This window comes from Vespa crabro, chromosome 2 (genome assembly GCF_910589235.1).
Source record: "Vespa crabro chromosome 2, iyVesCrab1.2, whole genome shotgun sequence".
NCBI lineage: Eukaryota > Metazoa > Arthropoda > Insecta > Hymenoptera > Vespidae > Vespa > Vespa crabro.
In genome coordinates, this window is record NC_060956.1 from 19,278,767 (window position 1) to 19,295,998 (window position 17,232).

The 17,232-nt window shown below is 34.7% G+C and overlaps 1 protein-coding gene across 6 annotated transcripts in view; it reads right to left on the reverse strand.

The window, feature by feature from the left end:
- The window catches only part of LOC124421733 (paired box protein Pax-6-like), a 97,528-nt gene that overhangs the window by 69,840 nt on the left and 10,456 nt on the right, over nucleotides 1-17,232 (reverse strand). For 5 of the 6 annotated variants that reach the window (XR_006941720.1, XM_046957277.1, XM_046957278.1 and 2 more), the window contains exon 2: nucleotides 15,631-15,755. Coding sequence is in view for 5 of the 6 variants with exons in the window: in XM_046957277.1 (XP_046813233.1) it covers nucleotides 15,631-15,643 (13 nt within the window). In the remaining variant the exon portion in view is untranslated. Of the gene's footprint in view, nucleotides 1-15,630; nucleotides 15,756-16,805; nucleotides 16,863-17,232 lie in introns of those variants that run through there. The other variant, XM_046957276.1, reaches the window with a different exon arrangement.

A 17,232-nucleotide genomic window follows, 5' to 3' on the forward strand; every position in this document is an offset into this window, starting at 1 on the left:
ATTGGATTGGAGTATTACGATCAGAGTTAAAGTACTTTGTCACTTTTGGGGCAAGTTGTTGCCTTTTGGGTTTGATAGACGATCGTAGGATGAAGTATTCGGATTCTATGGAAAGTTCATCATCACTGATTATATCCGTATGGTATATATGTGTTAGGTGTCTATCGAAATTACTTGAATACGTGTATAACGATAACAAAGGCATAGTTAATTTAGTTTTCTCCCGTATCTATATTGATAAGTGTCAATCGATCGAGTCTTCGTTGTAATTCCCGTTCTTTTTTTTTTTTTTAATTTTTTGGTTTTTTTTTTTTAATTTTCTCTAACCTTTTTCTAAATTCAATTATTCGTTTTAATCGTCGGTATCTCTCAATCGAAGATTATCAACGGGGAAATCCAATTTTCATAAGAATTTCGTCGATTTTAAACGATTCAATCGGACAATATCCGGATATATTACATTACGAAGAAATATTTTAACGTATACGTTTTGTACATCGCAAAAAGTTTTGATATTTTGTATTAGAAGTTTCGATAGATTGATGTACCACCAGGTGGAACTATTTCCGTTAAAAACGTAAAATCGGGGTTAACAATGCGGAACGACATGTGTTCCAACGTGGTAATCCGTGCTGTCTGTGCTTGTTCGTGGAAAAGAAAAGAAAAAGAGAGAAATAGAGAAATAGAGAAATAGAGAGAGAGAGAGAGAGAGAGAGAGAGAGAGTAGAGAAAAGCTTAATCGCGATCGACATATACGAGGGAGATTCTTCTTGAATCTTCGATAGGGGGCCTCCCCCCACTCTTTTTTTCCGCCGTTTATTACGAAAAACGTAGAAAGGGTCCAGAAGCTGGGAGGAGATGGTAAAACGGAGGGTAGAACGAACCGTAAGATTCCCCTTCCCCTCTCTATACCGACTCCTCGTCCCATCCCGTTGCCCCTCACCACGCCACAACTCCCTCCATTTTTACAGAGGCGTATAAGCACAATCGTACAAGGTGCACAATGACATCGACTGGTTTCGTATTGTGGTTTCACCCTGCTTGTTCTCGTGGGACTTGTGCCCACGTGAGGGTTTTTGACATAATTAGTTTTCGTATCGGAATGATCAACTGTGGGAATAAACTCCTATATATATATATATATATATATGTATGTACGTATGTGTATGTATACTTTAGAAGAAGTGTTTTATAGATTGATCGGGCTCATTTTTTAAAAGTGTTGTTCTCTTTCTTTTCTTACACCTGCGCACACTATATCCACTATCAATATGATAAAAGATATAGTATATATTTTATGTATATATTTAATTTTTACAAATACACACACATATATATATATATATATATATATATATATATATATATGTACATATTTAAAATAAAGTTAAATACTTGGATTTAACAAGTTGAGAAATGAACTCTCGTAGTGTTAAGAAAGTAGTATGATTAATCAAAGAAAAAAGATATTGGTGTATATATAGTAGTAGTAGTACTCGTAGTAGTAGTAGTAGTAATAGTAATAGTAGTAGTAATAATAGTAATAATAATAGTAGTTATAGAAGATGATTGTATGAAGAAACGATGAGACTGCTTATTCGTTGTTTGTTATGAAAACTAGTATATACGCATACATAGACACACACACGCACACACACAGATAGACAGACAGACATGTACATAGATATGGGTCAGGGCAATACTCAAAAAATCGGACGAATCTATCCGTAGAGATTTCATTCGAGTAGAGCAGGTGTGCGGGTGGAATAGTTATTATTGTGCCCCCAAGGATCGGACGGTTCTCTAAACTTCAGAATCTGAAGTGGTGGACCATGTCGGAGTCCTTTAGAAGAAAAAAAGGAGAAACGATGGAGAAAGAAGGACAGAAGGAAAAAAGAAAAAAGCGAGAGAAAGAGAGAGAGAAGAAAAGAGAAAGAGAGAGAGAGAGAGAGAGAGAGAAAAATAGGAAAGAAAAAAAGAAAGGAAGGTTTTCACCGACGGCGACGACGACGATGACGACGACGATGACGAAAACGTCCGACGTTTGAGAAAGTTTGTCGTTTGGAAGATGGATGCAAGAAGGCGTAGAAACGCGGCATAAGTGAGACGAAGTTAAGAAATCTGAACGAAGGAAGAATAGGGCGAGGAAAAGAAAAAAAAAATGAGAGCGAGAGAGAGAGAGAGAGAGAGAGAGAGAACGTACAAACGAGACCTTGCGAAAAATCAAATGGAAATCCTAGAGTTGGTCTCCGTTGACGACCGAACGACGTCATTATCGCAGGAGTCCTCGACTCTCAGAAAGAGAAAGAGAGAGACAGAGAGAGAGAGAGAGAGAGAGAGAGAGAGAGAGAGAGAGAGAGAAAGTGCTTGCTAACGATCCTCACGCAGTTTTTTCCTTGTTTCGTGTGCACCTACAACAACCAACTCTTTTGCCATTTCTTTATTTTTATTTTTCAACCAACCCACTTCTTCTTCTACTTTTTCTTCTTCTTCGAGTCGAAAGCGAGAAGTAGAAAGAGAGAGAGAGAGAGAGAGAGAAACAAAGAGAGAGAGAGAGAGAGAGAGAGAGAGAGAGAAATTACGCTTTTGCGTCTTGAACATGGAAAAAGGGAATATACGTTCCAAGCGAGTATACACGAACGAGTTCGCTTTTCTTTTCTTTTCTTTTCTTTTCCTTTCTTTTGTCTTTTTTTCTTTTTTTATGAATTCTTTTTTTTTTTTTTTTGTAAAAAGAGAGAAAGAGAAAAGAAGAAAAAATAGATCTCTAGTGTCTTAACGCATGCTGATGAATACCAACGTGCGGAATTTTTTTTTCTTTCCCCCTGCGCCAATCCCCCCGCCCCACCACCACCACCACTCACCCACCCACCCATTCTTCCTCTGCTAAATATTTAAAAATTTTTCCATTCCATTTTTATTTATCTTTTCATTCTTTTCACTCTTTTTAGCAACATCCATACATAAACGTCCAATCTTTTATTCTTATGTCGTGCGAGATTAGTACATCTCTCTCTCTCTCTCTCTCTCTCTTGAATTTCCCGAGTCGAAGAGCTTATATGCTAGGGTTCTCTGGCGTTACTTGTAGGCCCCCCCAACCCCGCCACTGTTTGTTCCTCCCACCCTCCCTCCCTCCTACCCCCTTCCTCACCCTACCGCCCCCCCTACCCCATGAAACACGTCGTCGTCCACGTAGTCGTCCACGGGGTACCTCGTACAAAGAGAAACCGATGTAATCTCCGGAAACGTTTAGGGGAAAATTAGGTCGACGGTTGCGCGCGTACCCACGGATAAGCATCCGTACCAACCCCCTCCCTCCCCCCCTCGACCCGATACAATCCCTACTATATACCTTAAACCACTATCCTCTCTCTTTCTCTCTTTCTTTCTCTCTCTCTCTCTCTCTCTCTCTCTCTCTTTTTCGACACCCAAAGACGAAATTTGTCAAAATATTTATTTAACTTGCTATTCTCTCTCTCTTTCTCTCTCTTTCTCTCTCTTACTCTCTCTTACTCTCTCTCCCTCTCTCTCTCTCTCTCTCTCTCTCTCTCTCTGACTCCCTCTTCTTTTTTCTTTTTATCTTTGTCTTGTTGTCTTTTTCTTTGCTTCGAATTCGATGCTTTATTTTCCCCACCTTGTGATAGGAATCGAAAAGAAAGAAAAAAAGAGAGGAGAGAGAGAGAGAGAGAGAGAGAGAGATGCTTTTTATTCCCCCGATACGCTTTGTGTCCGCTTTATATATATATATATATATATATATATATATATATATATCTCTATCTATCTTTCTCTTAATAAATATTTATGAGATCTCTTTCCATCTCCTTCTCTCATTCTATCGAAATATTTCCTGTCTTTGTAGTATCTCTCGCTTTTTTTTCTCTTTCCCTTGTTTTCCTCTTCTTCTTTCTTCTGTTTTGTTTTTTGATTTTATTTCTTTTCTTCTTTTTTTCCTTTTTCCCTTTTTTGTTTTTTTTTTTTTTTTTTTTTTTTTTTAATCGACAATATCGCGTCCTAAACATTTCGAAAAGTGTTTTAAGACGGCGGGATTAGGGGAAGAAGGACGGACTCGTTCGAAATGTATCGTTATTTTAATATATAATTAAAATTTCAAATGGTCCGTGAGCTTTTTCTCGCTATGTGTAAATATTATTTTCAATTAAAAAAAAAAAAAATGAAAATTTCGTTTAGTCGTCACTTTTCGTGTTCCGACGGTATCATCCGGTACAGGTAGCTTAATTTGTTCGATACATCTTTGATGGATAATATAATAAAAGAAAAAAGAAAAAATAAATAAATGAAAAAAGAAAAGAAGAAAAAAAAAAGAAGAGAGAAAAAGGAATCAGATTTCTCTATGTCCATCAGTCATTAGACTTTCTAATAGCCTAGACATAGACGATATTCGACTTGTCAAATGGTCGAACGATTTAAATCAACTTAAAAACGGTACATTCGATATCATACAAATTTTCATTCTACAAAATATATTCATATTCTACAAAAATTCTAATGACTTTAGATTCTAACGATTGTAACTTCACACGACCCGAATAATATTGATATAATAAATAGAAAAAAAATCTCTTCGTGCGTTTTCGCGATCTCTTTAATTAATTTCAATTGCATTATTTTTTTTTCTTTTTTTTTTTTTTCTAGAAAATTTTAGGATAAAATTTTGTTTGAACGCATTTTACGTTCCGACGGAAAGTGTAATTGTACCGCTTAATTTGCGAGAATATTAGTTGATAAAAAAAAAAAAAAAAGAAAAAAAGAAAAGAAAAAGGCTAGAAGAATAAAAAAAAGATCAAACGAACGAACTCATGTGATATACCTTAGATTTTTATAATGTACTCTAATCTCCAATGTTAAAATATAAAATAATTTTATCTTAAGCAATTCTACATTAACACTTAACCAAAAAATTATAATGTGCTCGTTATTAAATAAAATTTTATCCTCGTAGAATCGTTTCTGCTTTTTTTCCTTTTTCTATTTTTTTCTTTTTTTTTTTTTTTTTCTTTTTCTTTTATCCTTTATCCTTTTCTTTTTCGTCTTTCATTATTTTTCTTTTATCTTTTTCCTTTTCATTTTTCATTTCATTCCATTTCAAAACTCTTTTTTACTCCTTATGAAAGAGAGAGAGAGAGAGAGAGAGAGAGAGAGAGAGAGAGACAGAGAAAGAGAAAGAGAGAGAGGGAAAAACGACGTCATCGTCGGCGACATCGTGAAATGTCATTGACGACGAGTACGTCGTTTGTAACATGGAAAACGTATATTTGGAAGATTGCCATAGAGAGTAAAGCTTCGAATCGACGTAGTTTAACGTTATTTTGCCTTTTGCGATTATTTTTCATAAGGTTTATATGAAATTTGTAATTCCTCGAAATATGTTATTTTCGTATATACCACTTGAGCATGTGTTATTTGAAACAATTACGCATATATTATAAAATTATGTACATATATATATATATATATATATATATATATATATATATGTACATAAAACATTAAATATGTTATCTGAAAATAACATATGCATCATTGACATTTAAACGGAATAACATTATTTAATACGATTGTAAAAATAATATTTGTTTGTTGAAAAATTTACACGAATGATTTAATTTAACGTTGAGAAAACGGATATACGAGATAATTACATATTATTGATAATAATTTTTATGGGCAACGGAGTCTCGTAATGTCGACTTGTGTATATATTTACTCTATTTATAAAAAAAAAAAAAAAAAAAAGAAAAAGAAAAAGAAAAAAGAAAGAAAAATATAGATTTGAAAATATATAGAAGCTATTCTTCGTGTGGATACATCCAATTGCACTTCGTCTTGCGATTTCTCCGTTCAACTATCACCGTTAAATCAACGAAACGATCGGGACGTTATCGACCAAAGAAAATCCATGAAACTCCCATAACGGTAGTTTCTAGCGGTGACAATGGTGCGAAGGAGGGTGATCCCAAGCACTTCGCTTCTATCTCGTTAATGAGCATTCGCTTTATTACGTTCTCGACAAGTAGAACTTTTTCGTTTACGATCTTTCAACCCAAATAAATCTTTGACTTTCGAAAAAAAAAAAAAAAAAGACGAGGAAAAAAAATGAAAGAAGAACTATCTTCAAATTTTTATGCGAACGAGAGAAAAAGAATGTAAAAAAAAGAAAAGAAAAAAAAACAAGAAAAAAATAAAGAATATGAAACGAAACAAAAGTTTCCTTTTTTTTTTTCTTTTTTTTCTTTCTTTTTTTTTTTTTTTTTAATATTACACAATTAAATATCAACTTCGTTATATATTCGTATCACATTTTACGATATATATATATATATATATATATATATATATTCATATAATTATAGTATAATTGTCTTTAATTTAACATAGAAAAAGAGATTTTAAAAAAAAGAAGAAGAAGAAGAAGAAGAATATAAAAGAAGGCAGAAAAATTGTAAGAAATATTCTTGAATATTCCCCGTTGTCTGAAGCCGTTCTCCTTTCATTTTTCCACTCGGACTTCCTCCTCGATCCTTTTTCTCTTTCGCGTTAGTACCGAAGTATCTCAAGAGACGAGAACGTGGACTGGAGGAGGGTTTTTACGGCTATCTATCGAGCCATTTCGTACGTGTGCTGGATACGCGTTGGATATTTTCTGCTCTTCCTTGCATCGTGTCTTCTCTCTCCCTTAAACTCTCTCAACCTCCCCCTCACTCTCTCTCTCTCTCTCTTTCTCTATCTATCTATCTATCTATCTATCTATCTCTTTGCGTTGGACTTCGAATTCCTTGGACCAACCCCCCTTCTCTCCTCATTCCCAACCCCATTCCCATTGCCGTCCTCCTAACCCCCCTCCTCCCCATCCTCCTCACCCTTTTCTCCTGACGGTGGCCCAAGCCACCCGCCTAAAATGTGCCAGCCAACCGTTTCTGTTTGAAGAGGGAATTTTACAGTCGAATACACTTGATGCAAGACGTACAGTCCCCGTTCGACTATCTTCGAGAAGGAAGGAAGGGAGGAAGGAAGGAAGGAAGGAACGATGGAACGATGGGAACGATGAAACGATGGAACGATGAAATGAACGAAGATAGAAACGAAGGAAGGAAGGAAGAAAGGAAGGAAGGAAGGAAGGAAGGAAGGAAGGAAGGAAGGAAGGATCTTCCATATATCCGTAAAGGTCCTCTTTTCGATAGTAACTTTCAACTAAAGGGAAAGGGCTTCGACCTTGAGTGACATCGGCCGAAGAGTCGTCGTCGACTTGACCGAGTAAATAAAAACTCTACTCTTTGAACTTTGCGAACAGCCATCGAGAACTTTTTTTCTCTTTCTCTTTTCCTCCTTTTTTGTTTTTGTTTTTTTTTTTTCCTTTTTTTGTCTTGTCCCTTATTTTCTTCTTCGACTTCTTTCTTTCTTGCTTCCTTCTCTTTTTCTTTTTCTCTTTTTTCTTTTTTCTTTTATTACTTCTTTTTCTTCCTTTCCTCCTTTCCCTTATTTTTTTCATTCTCTTTCTCTTCTTCTTTTTCCTTTTTTATTTTTGCCTTTCTTTCGTTTTTTTTCTTTTTTTTTTTTTAATTCGATCCGACTTTAACGCACGACAAATTTCTAAATGAAAATTTAATTTTTGTTTCCATTCAATTTTTCTCTCCTTTCTTTTCCTTCTTACATATTTCATATCCTCGCATCTTTGCACTCTTTTTGAATTGATTTTCACACAATGTGAATATAATGACAATATTAATATTGTCATAATATATGGCAATGGTAATAAATAGAAATAAAATTTATAACTTAACTCTTTTAACATCGAAGAGATAAATTCTTTGATGATTTTTATTCGTTCTCGTATCACGCGTTTATATTGAAATAATATTTTAGTTTATTAGAAAATGAGAACGAATGTTTATAAATTTTTCTTACTACACCTATCAATGTCGTTTTCATCGATGAGAACAAAGTGAAAAAGGACTGACAATTAAAGATACCTCGAGGTATAATGAGAATAAGAAGAGTGAGAAAAAGAGAAAGAATGAATGAGAAATACAGAGAAAAAGAGAGAGAGAGAAAGAGAGAGAGAGAGAGAGATCAAGCTACGGAAGGAACGTCGAGGAGCTAATTACAATTTCTCTGCGAGAAGGTTCCTCCTCGTCATCGAGATCCCCCGAGGTGCCAAACGAAACGAGCGTTTCCGCTTGGGAGCATCAACGGAAAGAGCGGAAGAGAGAGAGAGAGAGAGAGAGAGAGAGAGAGAGAAGGAGAAAAGGGGTGAAAACGATGAAACAGAGGGTTAAGAAGAAATAGAGAGGGTAAAAACACTTGGAAACAAACAACAAAAGTATCCGCGAACTGCACAAACGTATCTTCTCTCCTGTCGCAGCTGTTGAAAGAGATGAAGAAGAAATATGAAATAAGATGAAACGAAAACAAACTGAAAAAGGACATAAAAAGAACAACGAAAAATAGAATAAGAAGAAGAAGAAGAAGAAGAAGAAGCAAGAAGAAAGAGGAGGAGGAGGAGGAGGAGGAATAGGAGGAAGAGGAGGAGGAGGAAGAGAAAAGGAAAAAAGAAATCTAAAAAAAAAAGAGAGAGAAAAAATGGGAAAGAAAAAAAAAACTAGATAAGAAGCGGTAAAGGAGAAAAAGGTTACCCCCTCGAGCTTTCAAAGTAAAATTTCTTAGGAGTTTTTCCCTCTCACAAAATTTTCTTCTTTCTTTGGGAAAGAAAGAGAGAAAAAGAGAGAGAGAGAGAGAGAGGGAGAAGCTGCTTCGACGGACGAAAAAAAAGTAAATGGTAAAAACGTGAGAGAGAGAGAGAGAGAGAGAGAGACGACGGTGGCATTTTTGTCGGTTACGAATTAATTGAATAAGAGTCGCCGTGCTGTCGGGGATGCTGCGGGTAAGAGTCAAAGTAAGGGTGGTGGGATCAAAAAGAAGGGTTCCTGTCTGTTTTGCACGAGACGTAACGAAAACGCCTTCTCGTCGTCGTTTTAAAGATCCACCAACACCACCATCACCACCAACATTACTACTACTACTAGTACTACCATAGAGTACCAGCAACAACAACAGCATCTAATACTACCACCATCACTGGTACCACCTACTACCACCTATCATCTCCTTCGTCGTATCTCTCCCTTTTCGCATTCTTTTACAATACTACCTACTCTTTCCTCCATTCCTTGTATCTCTCTTTTCTTTTGATACGCAGGAACATACGTGAGTACTTACTTATGTACGTACGTATGTACAAGAAACGACGAGTACGTATATTCAGGATAGACTTGAGTAAGGGTGACTAAAGGCAGAAAGAGAAAGATAGATAGATAGTGAGTGAGTGAGTGAGAGGGTAGAAATAGGAGGATAAGGAAGAAGGATGAGGAGGGTGAAGAAACGCTTGGGGGTTGCCATCTACTCGGAATTCAGAAACGATCAATGCTCCAGGAACCCAGCAGCACCAGCACACTACTATACCCTTTACCCCTTCTCCTTTATCTATCTATCTATCTATCTATCTATCTATCTATCTATCTCACGTTTGGTGCGAAAGAGAGAAAAAGAAAGATGGTGGTAGAGAGAAAGAGAAAGAAGAATAAGAATAAGAGGAAGAAGCAACGACAGCAGCAGCACAGCCAAACCTTTTCTTATTCTTATTTCGTCCTTCGTCTTCCTGAACTCCCAGTTCTACCCTATCTCATCCCACCTCATCCCTTTTCTCCACCCTCTTTTCCCACCCTTTCTCTTTCTCCTTTTTCTTCGTTCGTCTTCTCTTACTCTTTTCTCAGCCAGGCACGCCATCATCCCTTACGAGTAAAAGCGGCACCACAGGGGGGGTGGCTTGATTCGTCGGCGTAGACGTCGTGCTGACAGCCGACTCTCTTTCGTGGTAAAACGGAGGTCGAACGATTTGCCAAACTTCCGGGAGACACTTTTCTTTTTCTTTCTTTCTCTTTCTTCCTCTCTCTCTCTCTCTCTCTCTCTCTCTCTCTCGTTTTCTTTCTCTTTCTCTTTTTCTTTATTTCCCTTTCTCACTTTCTTGCTCTCACACTCGGTCTCTTTTTATCTCTTTCTACAACCCCATCGGAATAAAGAATGAAGTCACGTGATCGAAACTGAGAAAAATATACCTACCTATCTATCTATCTATCAAACAATCGAAACAATCGTCTGATATAAACTTACGAGCATCAAGATAGACATGATAGTTTAATTTATATTTTATACAACGACCCTTTATAATGCGTCTGTGTAATTAGGATGTCTTACGTTTATCTTTTTTCTTTTTTTTTTTTTTCTTTTTTATACTCACTAATTTATCACAGTTAATGTATAGTCAAGCGTACATCGACTTGTTGAAAGATTTAAACGGGTTTTTCTTTTTTCTTTCTTTTTTTTTTTTTTCTTTAATTAAAAGTTATACCCTGAGTAATTAAAATTGCATCGACGTAAATTCAAATATCATGTCATAGTTAAATAAATAAATAAATAAATAAATAAATAAATATATATATATATTCATGATTATTGGATTCAACTAACAATCGAGTTTTTAGAAAAAAAAAAAGAAAAGAAAAAGAAAGAAAGAAGAAACAAGAAGAAGAAAAGCAAACATTTCGATTAAAAGACTGATTGATATCTTCTTCATGAAGGGGAAGATAGAAAGAAAAAAACCAAAAAAAAAAGGAATCATCGAAACGATTTTTGAAGGATCAATGAAGAAAAAAAAAAAAGGAGAAAGTAATTGTTGCTTCGATTTGACGCTCGAAAAGAAATTAAAATCAAATCTATTCTCAGTGGGGGAAAATAATTCGTTTATCCTATTTAAAAGACCGATTAAAGAAAAAGATGGAGAGATAGATAGATAGATAGACAGATAGATAGATAGAGACAGGAAACGGAAACACGATTTGTACGTACGATCGATCAAAACCCTCGTCGTCTCGTTTGCTGGCATCGCGGCTCGGCCGACGGTCTATCGAGGCGATTCGATGAGCTAACGCCAACTTAACGCTACACACCCCACTGAGCTGCACTCGGTCAGATAACTCGTGGATTTTCGATCGTAGTACGCGGCTCCAGGTCGAATCTAGGTCGTTTACTCACTTGTGGATTCTTCGACGTTCCCAATCTCAATCCTTCCCGATTCCTTACCAACGATTCTATTCTAACGTAAATGCCAGTGACACTTTTCATTTTTTTTCTTGACCAAAGAGAAACGAAAAGAGTAAAAGAGAGAGACAGAGAGAGAGAGACTTTGAAAATTCGCCTAAATTCGTACAATTTAAGGGGACTGTGTCGATTATTATTTCATCGATATTACGATATGAATTAACGTCTTCTATGTTCCGAATGAAATTCTTCATATTTACTTTGTAACTCCTCCTCTCTTTCTTTCTCTCTCCAAGCCCTCCCCTTCGTAACCCCCTTTTAACACATTCTTTTCTCCTCCTCCTTCACTTCAACCATCCACGCTGAACTTTCGTTTGGACAAATAAACTTAACATCGTTCGATTTACTACGAACGATTCGTTGATTAATTATTTTTTTTTGTTTTTTTTTTTTGTTTTTTTTTTTTTCCTTTAATCGATATAACGAACGAGTGTAAACGTCTTTATTAAAAATCGTTTAAATGCCATTGAATATTATCCTCGAACGATTTATAAAAGCCACCGGGACGACTTACGTAAAAAAGCTCGATCGAGTAATTGAAAAAAAAGAAAACAAAAAGAGAAAGGGAAGAAAGAGAGGAAAGTGTAAAAAGAAAAAAAGAAGAAGAAGAAAAGGAAAGAAAAGAGAAGAGGAGAAAAAAAATCTGCGAAATCTGAATCCGCGATTAAAATTTTCCTTTCAATTTTATTGACCTTTTAAAAATCGATTAACCGATTAAAGAATTAATAATAGACAAGATTCGATTAATTGATACGTAAGTTAAAGTGATTAGATAAAATAGAAAAACGAACTTTTCTGTACATATTATATACGGGAATGAATGAGCTTTTGATTGCCCTTAATCCCATCCAAGATAACCACCCACCCACACACACACACACACACACCCCCTTAACTCCATTAAAGTTGTTTATGTCGTATAAAGGATTAACTAATTGTCCCAATATTATTCTTACGTGAATTTATGGATTGAAGAGAAAACAGGAAATTGGTGTTCATGGGAGAGAGAAAGAGAGAATAGATAGATAGATAGATAGATAGATAGATAGATAGATAGATAGATAGATAGATAGATAGATAGATAGAGAGAGAGAGAGAGAAAAAAAGAGAGAGAGAGAAAGAGAACTTTAAAGAGATAAAAAGGGCGAGTGTTGGAAGGCGCGAGAGAATGGAAATCAATACGTGAAGTGAGCAACCAGTTTCAAGCAGGAGCTGCCGGCTTTAGAAAGCCCTGAGACGTCGTCTGCTCATCCTCTTTGGACCCTGCGTTAAGAGAGCTTGAACGGGGGTGAGTGAGAAAGATAGAGAGAGAGAGAGAGACAGAGAGACAGAAAGAGAGAGAGAGAGAGAGAGAGTGAGAAAGAGATAGATAGTGAGAAGAGCAGAGACAGGAGAGAAGAGAAGTTCCATTCAGGACTAATGGGGTTAAACGCCTTAGCCATCAACCGAACGTCTCCCTCTTGATTCTTGGACGTTCCGATTCGACTCCACTAAGATTCCAAGTACTCCCTTCTCTTCCTCTTCCTCCTACTCTTTCTCCTCCTTCTCCTCCGTCTCCTCGTCTTCCTCATTCTCCTCCTCCTCCTCCTCCTCCTCCTCCTTCTTCTGTTCATTCTATCCTAAGAATTCTGCAGGTGATACAATCCTTTTTATTTATCGAATTCGACATAATCGAAATCGTGTAACGTAATCGAAACATCGAAATATCGAAAGTATTGTCTCCAGTTAAGATTTTCAAATTCGACTCGTCGATTCAATAAATAAATTTTCTTTCCCCGTTTTAATTTGTGACCGATACATTCAAATCGAAAAATTGTCATATCAGTATTAGGATCATTCGAACCTTCCTATATAATATTTGTCAAATATTTTTATACTTGATCGTTATATTTGATCCTATTTTCAATCGATTTTCAAACATTCTTTTCTTTTTTGTTTTTTTTTTTGTTTTTTTTCTTTTTTATACTTTCGATAGTTCGTTTACGTAAATCGATTCATTTCTCCATCAAGAAGGACATAGATTATCTAATCGACGAGTAATTTTGAAATTTGATTTAAATTTGCATGATGTGAAAAAAGAAAACTACGGCAATAAAAATAATAATCGATTGTCATGTCATCTTTAAACGGAGTATTAATTGTTCGTTTAATACATTTTGTTTAATTTTTTATTGTTTACACTTTGAGAATATCTAATTATTAGTTGGTAGATCGATAGTACGTATGCGTGGTATGTAAAATAAATCGATGCAAAAAGAAAAAGAGAGAGAGAAAAAAGAAAAGAAAAAGGAAAAAGAACAAGTCAAACGCATGAGATTTTCATTCGAAAAACTTCCGACGATGTCTACTTTCAAATTTTTCAATGACGTCATCTATCCAACCAAAATTTCTACGTAACACTATACACAGTATAAAATCGTAGAAAGATAACTCGTAGGAATTGTAGATCACTTTGGACTCGTTTAGTTTCGTTTAGTTTACTTTAGTTTCATTCAGTTCCGTTCCGTTTCGTTTCGTTTCGTTTCATGTCAAGGTCGAGACTAGAGTTCAAAAAGCTCAGAGTGCAAAAGTTGTAAGAATTTTCTTTGTGATATTTTTTTCTTTCCTTTTCTCTCTCTCTTTTTTCCTCTTTTTATTTTTCTTTTTTTCTTTTTTTATCGAAGTTGAAAAACGTAATATCGAAATTCTGAGATCGTTTGGTAAAGAAAAAAGAAAAGGAAAAAGAAGAAGAGAAGACATTTTTAGCAACGTATTAGCCATTGACATTCCGCCTTAGCCATTGGACAAAAGACGTTAACTTTTATGCTTTCTTACGTTCCTTGAATCTCTCTCTCTCTCTCTCTCTCTCTCTCTCTCTCTCTCTCTCTCTTTTCGATCCTTTCCTTTTCCCTAAGTGAATTTTATCATAATCGTTCGCGCGATGGTCCGTTCTAATCGAATGTCGAATTGAAAATGACGTATGTACTATATGTAAGTCTACTCTCTGTTCTACTCGCTTAGGGATAACGTGTGCTTATTCGATAAGGGAAACTAAAAAAGAAAAAAAAAAAAAAGCGATATTTTTCTTTCCAATCGTATGAAACTTATGTACGCGCACGTTCACTTCTTCTTATCTCGTTTCTACTTACGGAATCGATATTGACACAAGTTTTGAAGATGCGGATTATATAAAAGTTAACATGTATATATATATATATATATATATACACCGTTTCGTGACATCATTTATGAAGTCTTCTTTTACGTATACATGTCTATATCTATATATACACAATATATACATATAGTGAGCCCAAAAGTTTGTAATTGTATTAAAAGTCTCTTGAATTATAAAAAAAAAAAAAAAAAATTAATAATTCTCTGTCTCTGTCTCTGTCTCTGTCTATCTCTCTCTCTCTGTTTCTCGTAAATGTTTTCAATCTAATTTTTTGATCACGTAAAATATTACAAGCCGATAGAAATTTCTCGAAAGATGTATAATTGATTATTAAAATCGCATAAAAATTTTTGCACCGAATTCACCCCATTAGACATAAGTATTTGTATTAAGTATAATAACCGATGTGTCTTCGATATAAAAATTAATCGTTTATTCTTACGATTCATGAAAGATTTCACGAATAATTTTGACAAATTTATTCGTTCGTATATTCGATCGATTTTTTCGTAACAGACGTTTTGTGATTGAAACGTCGTATACTAATTGTATATAATTATTTACACTTAATAATCATTATAATCATTATAAACATATCTTCATAGAGATATTATAAAAAATTATAAAAAATAATCTTTGTAAGAAGTATTTCGTTTGTTTTCGCAATTTTTTGACGGTCAATTGTCGACATTAATTTGTCGTAACATTGGATTACGATATTTATCCTTCTTAGCCCTTTAAATCGATTAAAATTTTTAACCTTTGAAGTACTTCATAAATTTTTCAGATATCATTTAAAAATACCACGAAAAGTATGAGCGATCTTTGAATTCATCATTGGGCTTAAAATATTTCTCTTAAAAATGACAAATATTTTTACGTTCTATCCCATTATTATTTTATTTTATTTTATATCCTCGCAAATTCTACGTAGTTTTATTATGAAAGAAATAAAATAAAATGTCATCCCTTGTAAGTAAATATAGATAAAGGTTGAGCCAAAAGTTTCATGATCGTATTGAAAATCTTTTAGATTATTTTTCAAAAAAAAATTTTCTTATTCCTTCTCGTGGATTCTTTTTTAGGCTAACTTTTTAATATCACATTGGAAAACTGTTAAATTAAATTGAATTATATTTAAAAATATAGAATCTAATATATATGTTGATTGGAGGTATATATATATATATATTTTTCTTTTTTTTTTTTTGTTTCTTTTTTGAAAAACTCATAAAGCTCTCTATAGTCGTTTCTATAGATAATAAAAGGTATTGTTATCAATTAAATATTCAATAACTCACCTTTGTGTGCCATATCGTCAGCGGTGACGGAGGCGAGGAGGCCGGTGGCGCCCGGCCATGGAGCGACCGCAGCGCCGAGCTGCTGCGAAGGCAGAATCTTCGGGCCTTTGGCACGCTACAGGTCACTGAAAAATTTTTCGATTAATTAATAATTAAATATCTTTTTATACAGGTATTCGACATATTTTTTTTTTCTTTTTTTATTCGAACTTCCTCGAAAAAAATCACGTATCGCTCTACCAACGCGGAATATTTTTCTTTTCATTTTTATCTATATTATTTATTTATCTACGTATATAATGTATATATATACATGCGCGTGTATGTATATATATATATATTGTTTTGTACTGATAAGTATCTCTTATATATTTTTTAGTCGCATAATCGCACCTGTGTAAATGATAAATACGTTTGACGTTTCGTCGATACGTCGTCTTATGCGAAAACACTGCTTGAAATGTTGGCACATACTAAAATAATAATTTCTCATATCAGCTAATTACTTACTTACTTACTTACTTACTCACTTACGTATCTAATGCATGCACAGCCAAAAAAATTCTCGCAGTAATTTTAAAAGATCGATTAAATTATTCTTTATCGAGACATTTCAAGGTTGGCATTGTAATCGGTCTTATAGTTTCACTATCGCGAGTGTAAGGATTAGTTAAAGAAAAGAATAAAAAAAAAAAAAAAAAAAAAAGAAAAGAAAGAAAAGAAAGAGAAAGGAAAAAAAATTAAAAAGAAAGAAGAAAGAAATATATCTCGAAGAAGATTATTTGATCTTTAAAATCTTTTAAGAATTTATGGTCTATTTCGAAATTTTTAACCCACCCCTATATATCTATACATCTTTCTATTATTCTATCACTACATAGATGCATATATACATATATATATATATATGTATATGTATGTATGTATGTATGTATGTATGTATCTTGTATTATTATATATGTAAATATGTAAATATGTAAATAAAACAGAGTACACGTTCGAAGATGATCCTCTGTACGAAAAGAGTCGACGTTTACCCTCTTAAAACTCGATTCGTCCGATGAAATAATACGAGCACGTAGGTTTCTCTTACTGAACGGGATTGATAGGGGAAGAGTGGGGGGGGTTGAGCTGGGGATGAACGTAACATTGACGATATGAAGTATCGTAATTACCTCGTTTCGTACACGTTGAAGATGTTAACTACTCGCAAAAGTAACACCCTTCAAATTCTTCATCGTTTGCAGCGTGAAAGCGCGAGAAAAACAGGAGTAAGAGAGAATTATAAAGAGAAAAAGAAAGAAAAAGAGAAAAGGAAAGAGAGAGAGAGAGAGAGAGAGAGAGAGAGAGAGAGAGAGGAAAAAAGAAGAGGAAAGAGGAAATACGTTGGTGAAGGATCGGAGGGAGTAGAAGTGAGGCTAAGTGCGATAATTAGTGTTCCGAGGGGTTCCGTTGGTTATCATCGTGATGCATACGAGAGATATCTCAGAAGAGGGAGAGAGAGAGAGAGAGAAATAAAATTACAGGGTGGCCCAAAAGTTCCTAGATTATGCGAAAAAAGATCTTAGGTGATATTTAAAAATTAATTTTACACTTTCTCGA